The following is a 7,045-nucleotide window of genomic DNA, read 5'->3' on the forward strand; positions in this document are numbered from 1 at the left end:
TTCCCTTGATTACAGGCGGTACTCCAGGTATTTGATCTATGCGATCGTTCTGCTCCTTGAGCTGTTTCTGCAATGTTAGTACTAAATTTTGTAAATCAGAATTGATTGGGTTACCTGACCCTCCATCACGAGATTCGCTAGGAATTCCTCCAATGCCCGAATTAACGAGTCCTGAGCGGGGATTTTCTAAAGTGTTGTTGTTTGGATTTGATGTTGGCGGCGCAGCTGGCAACTGGTTAGCGAAAGCCTCAAGAGCATTGCTAACTTGTTGAGCAATTAACTTTTTCAAAGCTTCGTTAATAGCCTCATCATTTTGCATTTGATTGAGATCCATCAGGAGTTCCTTCTCGAGATTGTCGAGAAGAATTTCGTGGGGAAGGGACTGGGGTTCCATCGCCTTGATGATTCTCCTGTAACTGATGGTCTCCTTGATTGTTGTCGTTGACATTTGACATGATTGATTTTTACAAAAAAGGTCAATTCAGAAAGTAATAGATTATCAGATTCCCGGTAACGGAACCAATTTGTTTAACCAAAAATAAGAATTTTGGTCAAAGCTTGTTTTTAGAAGAACTCAGGTTACTGATAATCAAATAGAAATAAGAATAAATGATGTAAATAATAGCTGGATAAAAAGCAAAGTAAATCAGTATATTCCAATAGCATTTCGTGTCCTTACAAATATTCATTCCTCACCTTTTATAGCTATTTCTAAGTAATACGTTTCTTTCCTTCCTTAATGGAGTTATTATGGACAATTAATGACATTTAATATAACGTTATAATTGGCAATCGTAACTGTTCAGTACAGATTCTATAACGTTTCCTGTAATTAATGCTCATTAACTACCGGTAATACGTATCTATATTCTTTTGCTATCTAGGTTCATTCTTCCGATGCTTCTTCAAATTATCAAGAGGTTTGAGCACCCATCCCTTCTGGGTTTTTTGGATCTTTGTCTGTGCCTGTTAAAGCTCGTGTCTCTTCAACTATTCTTCGCCAACTGTCATTCCTTTACTGATCCACGTGTCATGACATGTCATCACATAATTAATTCGATATATTAACTTGATTTTTCCCAATACATATACGTATACTAAGTTTTACTAATTGTTTACTACTCTTAAACTGCTCTTTGCTTTGTTATTGATGCAACCAGGCAATTATTACTTCGTTACTGATGTAATCCGGCAATATTGGCCTTTTAGCTTTGGTTTTGTTTTTAATGTCTCAGCAACAAAAAAAATTCCCGCTGTAGCCCCCCTGTAGTAATGGAGGACAGGCTTAGCCAATTGCCAGATGACATTCTTGTATCAATTCTTTGTAAGTTGACACTGAAAGAAGCAGTGCTCACAAGTTGTCTTTCAAGTCGATGGCGCTACATATGGACACTTGTCGCACGTCTCAACTTTAAGGAAGCGTTGAGCCAGATTTAATCATGTCTTGAGTTTGCACAAGTCTTCTCTTTTAGAAGATTCACTGTCTCTTCTCTTTTTCATAGTAGTTTTCAACGTGACGTTGATAAGTTGCTGAAATTTGCATTATCAACAAAAGTCCAAAGCCTTAAGATAGAATTATCCCTCTAGGATGGCCAAATTTCAGATATGTTTGGATTTGAAAAAGTTCCAGGAGTACTTATCGTCCTCGCCAATCTTTGGATTTAAGAATCTCAAAGTGCTGACTTTAGGCAGTGTTGATGTAGACAATCAAGTGGTCAATATTTTCCTCTCGAGCTGCCCCCTTCTTGAACAATTATCTATAAGAAAATCTCAGGTATTAAAACATCTGGAAATCGGTCCTTCCCTCAAGTTGAAGCATTTGGAAATATATGAATGCGACATACATTATCTGGAGATCTGTAATGTCAATCTTGTCTCTTTCTATTTCTACGGATCTGAGAAAACAAACTTGCGTATAGAGAATGTTTCTTCGATTGTTAATCTTGAGATTGAGATTTACTATGGATCGCTGCCTAGACTCATTGATTTGATTACAACGAAATTCACTCAACTGGTGAAACTTCCACTTGAAGTAAAAACTAGCCAATATGAGGTAAGCAATTTTCCCCTCCCATAAAGAACAAATGAAAGTTCGAGTGCCCTTTTTTTAACTCTTCTTTATTTTTTTCCAGGATGTTGATTATTATTTTTCTTTTCCAAAATTCAACAATCTCAAATGGCTTATACTTACTATTGACGAAGCTATCGATAGCAGTCTACTTAATGTTACTCCACTTTTGCAAGCGTCTCCATACCTGGGAATGTTCGAGTTCAATGTATATAGAGGTGTTTATTCTTTTTAATTAATATGTCACCCTTTTTGGCTTGTCCATCTCAAAGGCTGGATGATTTTCATGCAAAAGAAAAACCAACTTTCTCCTTTTTTAGCCTTATCTGTCCTACAGTGTTTACATTTTGCCCTCATGTCTGAATGACCAACTGCTTTCATCTTTTGTTTTTGTTATTATATTCTTAACATATATTACAATGTATGGAACTTTTGAGGGTTAGATATATGTCATCTAGTGTCTTACTTGCTTTTGTACTTCTCATTGGAAACTAACGTTGGATGTTCAGAGGAATGTAGTACTGTACATTATAGGATGTGGCAAAACCGTGAAGGATCGAACGATTATCATAATCTATACATTGTCAAATTAAGTACAGTAATACACAACTTTCTTTGATATACACACATTCAATTTCTGATTTAGATTTTGAAGGAACCAGTTACTCCACTATATTTCAGAGTATAATTGTATTTTTTTTTTTTTTGCCTTTTCAGGTTAAGTGGACTAATACAAGGATCTTTGATCAATTTATTCTGGACATACGTAGGCAAAATCCATATCAACATCTCAAAGTGGTGAGATATGGAGGTTATCTTGGGGGTACAGCTGATAAGGAATTTCTTAAAAAATCGTTAGCACTTGAGAAAGCCATCGTTAGACCTTGCGATCATTCTTCATATTCAAGGAAGAAGAGTTCCAAAGTTGAGAGAAGGTCAAGAAGCCGGGCTTGGAGGCAGCTACAAGGGAAAGTTCCCAAAGGAGTCGAGCTTGTGATACTTTAACTCACCCCTCTCCTTCACAAGTTGATTTCTTTTCCCCTTTTTCCTCCCCCTCTGCGATTAGGCTTCGAAAGTTATTATTTAATCATTCTTCTTTTCTTGTTTATTCGATCGTAGTTAGTGCAGCTAATCTACCAAAAGTATTTAAATTCATCTTAGTCAGGAATTCATTATTGTGATAATGTTACAAATTGCCATTTAAAAATGCGCGTTTCCTTTCTTTTTCTGCTAAAGAAAGAAATGTCGATGCTCTTTCTTTCCTTCCATTATTTGTTGCTTTTCTTTCTGTTAACACCGCAATTTCCCCCTTTTGCACGCCCTCAACCATGACATATAATGCACATACAAAATAACAAACGCCAAACTAAAGGTGGATCCAGAATTTGAACTTTATAGGTTCTGAATTCTACAACAATGATTTCAAGCGCTAATTTAAAATTTGTATATATTTAGTGAATTTCAAACCACAAATACAGGGTTTAGGACAAACCTACTGGGTTCGGCCGAATCCATAAGTTGCCTTCAACCTCCGCCCCTGAATATAGTACTCCCTCCGTCTCAAATTAAGGATGAACTCCAGAGACTGCTGGATGGCATCACTTAGTAGCTCCTTTAGTTGCTGGTCTTTAACAAAATATGGGCTAAGCAGCTTCAGGTAGGTGTATCTCACACTTCCAGCAGAACATGAGCACCTTGGATCCAGACCAGTAAGCATCTCTGCATTGTCAAATTTTGCATGGGATTTTCAACAATTCCTGGAAGGTAACATCCAACTTTGGCCCAACATATGCAGGGATTTATAATTAAGCAATGGTGTAAGATACATGCAGTTGACTTAAATGTAATAACCACATATACTTCTCATGCTCCCCAGAAGAATTGTCAAATATGTAACACAATACAGAGTCTTCAAGACACCAGCTTCTCATCCTAATGCAGATATGAGCATGAATTGCTTCTAATCATAGCCATTTATATCGGAAAAAATTAGCCAATGGGCTTATATGTTGGGACGATATCACGTGATAACTGGAATATTATTATATTAACACTAATAATCCAGAAAATCAAGCTCAAATACTCTTGATTTAAGAACTAAATTCATTGCTTGAAGTGTATCACATATGACGTCAATCTGAGAGTGTACGCTATCAGCAACAAGAAATTCATGAACAGAACCATCTACTTCAATAAAAGAACATCCAGGTTGCTTCTGGATTCCCTCAGCACCCATATTCCTCCTTACCATTCTCACATCCTTCCACCTAGATGCAGAGGCATAAGCATTAGACAGCAGTACGTGTGCCCCACATTTCTCTGGCTCCAATTCACTAATCTTTTTGGCAGCAACTTCCGCCAACTCTACATTTCCGTGTCTACTACAAGTGAAAAGCAGGGATCGCCAAATGATAGCATCTGGTTGAATGGGCATGGAACCGATGAACTCCATAGCCTCAACCAGAAGATTTGCACGGCCCAAGAGATCAACCAGGCAGCCATAGTGCTCAACCCCGGGGGACAATTTGTATTGCCCGGTCATCTTCTCAAAGTAGTAAAACCCCTCACCAACACACCCACCATGACTACAGGCAGATAAGATCCCGAGAAATGTTACGCCATTTGGCCTTACTCCACTCGATCCTTCCATTAGTGAAAATAATTGCAAAGACTCATCGGATCTTGCATTCATAGCTAACCCAGAAATCAACATACTCCATGAATAAACATCCTTATTAGTTAACGAATGAAAAACTTCAAGAGCCTTATCAACTAATCCACATTTAGAGTACATATCAATCAAAGAATTCTTCACTACAAGGTTCATTTCAATACCACTCTTTTCACAATAATTAAGCACCCACCTTCCCAAATCTAGTGCACCCGAATGCCCACATGCAGAAACAACACATGCAATTGTGGCAGGTTCGGCCTTAACCCCAGCCATCTGCATCTCCCTAAATAACTCTATTGCTTCCTTAAACATATCCGACTGCAAATAACCTGCAATCATAGAAGTCCAACAGACTGCATTTTTATCTAATAATCTATCAAAAACCTTCCTAGCATCCTCTAACTGCCCACATTTTGTGTACATGTCAACTAAAGAAGAACCCAGAAACACATCAATCACAAGCCCATAAACAACAATCAACCCGTGAATCTTCTTCCCCAAATCAAGCAACCCGGTTCTTGCACACGCAGTAAGAGCACTCACAATACTTACATCATTCAACCTCACACCACTTTCGTGCAACATTTTTCTAAACGTTTTCACTGCTTGATGACAAAATCCACATTGTAAATACCCAGAAATCATACTATTCCAAGTGACAACGTCTCGACCTGAGTCGGGCATAAAATCAAACACCTTCTGTGCAAGCTCAACAACCCCACATTGGAAATACATATAAACCAATGCATTTTGCACAAATACATCAAATCCAAACCCCATTTTCAAACTCACACAATGAACTTCAACACCCTTGTGAAAACTATTTAACCTACCGCAAGCTTTCAGTACAAAAGGGAAAGTGAAATTATCAAGAATCATACTTTTCCGCATCATTTGATTGTAAAGACTAATGGCTTGTTCAGGGAATGAACTGTGGGAGTATGCACGGAGGAGGAAATTACAAGAGAGGACATTAGGGTTTGTGATTTGGGAGAAAAGGGTGTGAGAAAAAGCAAGGGTAAAATCAGGATTTGAAAGACAGTGGCTGAGGAGTTGGCTGGAAATGTATGGGTTAGCGAAGAAGCCTAAAGTGAAGGCATGACAGAGGATTTGGGTGAAATGGTTGAAGTGTGTATGGGTTTGCAAAAGAGATAAAGAGAATGTGTGATAAGATGGTGATGTTCGAGATGTAAGAAGAAAAGAGATTAGGGTTTTGGGTTTTGGAGGTTTGAGTTTGAACGGAATCCTCAGTAGCATTTGACAATGGGCGTGCAAAAATGGCTTCATTAAAGGGAAGTTTGGCATGAGTGGAATCTAAGAATTAAATAAAAATTCAATCTATTTCTATTCTTTTTTGTCCTAGGTTGAGTTTTACGCTAGATACTCATCAAAGAATCCAAATTAAGTTGATTACGACCTTGGCTTTTTAATCTAGGAGTATAAATTATATTCAAGCACTCACCAAAGTCTTGTTCCGTTGTATCTAGCTTCATCATAAAATAAAAATATACTGCTCCTATTACTTATCAGGAAATGGTCAATCATACTTTCATTTTGATATTTATCTAAAAGTTTGCTGTAGTTGAGACTTGAGTAGATGGGCACTAACACAACGATATAGCAACACAGGATGGTCCAGTACTTTTTAGGAATTTTTACCTCGTTTAACACCTTATTTATTTTAAACAGATATCATTTAAAAAAATTATATTTTATAGATACCTTTTAAGGTTTATACCAAAATATTTAATTTTGGTTACCTCCTAGCCCTAAGCCACTAAATACGCTAATCGGTTACATTATTTTCTTTCTCTCTCTACTTTGATACATCTCATTCTCTTCCCCCATCCCATTAAAATTTTTGATCTCCTCCTCCTTCCACCGTTTTTGTGCAAAGCCCACTTCAGAAATTACTGTATGTGTTTTGATTAAAATAATACCCTCGGCTTCAGCAATGGAAATAGTGCATAATCGGAATCGATCGCGGAGTAAGTCGGTGGCTGCTTCTTCCTCTTCTCTGTCTAGTTCGCTTGTCATTTCTCCTCCGTCGATATCCTCCATTGTAGTAGGAGAATTGTTAGAGTATAGTTGCACTCGCAAATTAGGTGTTGATTGCGAAGGATGCGCGGGAAATAGGAGGGCGGGTCGAAGGAGTTGCTCAAGTATATTTGTCTCTGCCAACTTCGATTTGTTAGTGGAGACAAAGGTGTCTCCAAAGATGGTGAGCCTAGAGATATGGATGTTGTAGGATAATTTTATGTTAATATATTTCAATGTATTTTCATGTATTTCATTGTATTCAT

At 37.6% G+C, this 7,045-nt stretch overlaps 2 protein-coding genes across 2 annotated transcripts; one reads left to right on the top strand and one right to left on the bottom strand.

The window, feature by feature from the left end:
* Positions 1–1,311: 1,311 nt before the first annotated feature.
* LOC104247141 (pentatricopeptide repeat-containing protein At1g31430-like) lies at positions 1,312–6,147 on the bottom strand. Its single transcript, XM_070160704.1, has 2 exons — positions 3,561–6,147; positions 1,312–1,757 (listed from the first exon to the last, which is right to left on the bottom strand). The coding sequence occupies exon 1, from the start codon at positions 6,045–6,047 to the stop codon at positions 4,122–4,124; it is 1,926 nt and encodes a 641-aa protein (XP_070016805.1). The 5' UTR covers positions 6,048–6,147; the 3' UTR covers positions 1,312–1,757; positions 3,561–4,121.
* LOC104247146 (uncharacterized) lies at positions 1,589–3,367 on the top strand. Its single transcript, XM_009803105.2, has 3 exons — positions 1,589–2,053; positions 2,133–2,286; positions 2,786–3,367. The coding sequence occupies exons 1-3, from the start codon at positions 1,589–1,591 to the stop codon at positions 2,788–2,790; spliced, it is 624 nt and encodes a 207-aa protein (XP_009801407.1). The 3' UTR covers positions 2,791–3,367.
* Positions 6,148–7,045: the final 898 nt, after the last annotated feature.

Source organism: Nicotiana sylvestris, chromosome 10 (assembly GCF_000393655.2).
Source record: "Nicotiana sylvestris chromosome 10, ASM39365v2, whole genome shotgun sequence".
NCBI classification, from domain to species: Eukaryota; Viridiplantae; Streptophyta; class Magnoliopsida; order Solanales; family Solanaceae; genus Nicotiana; species Nicotiana sylvestris.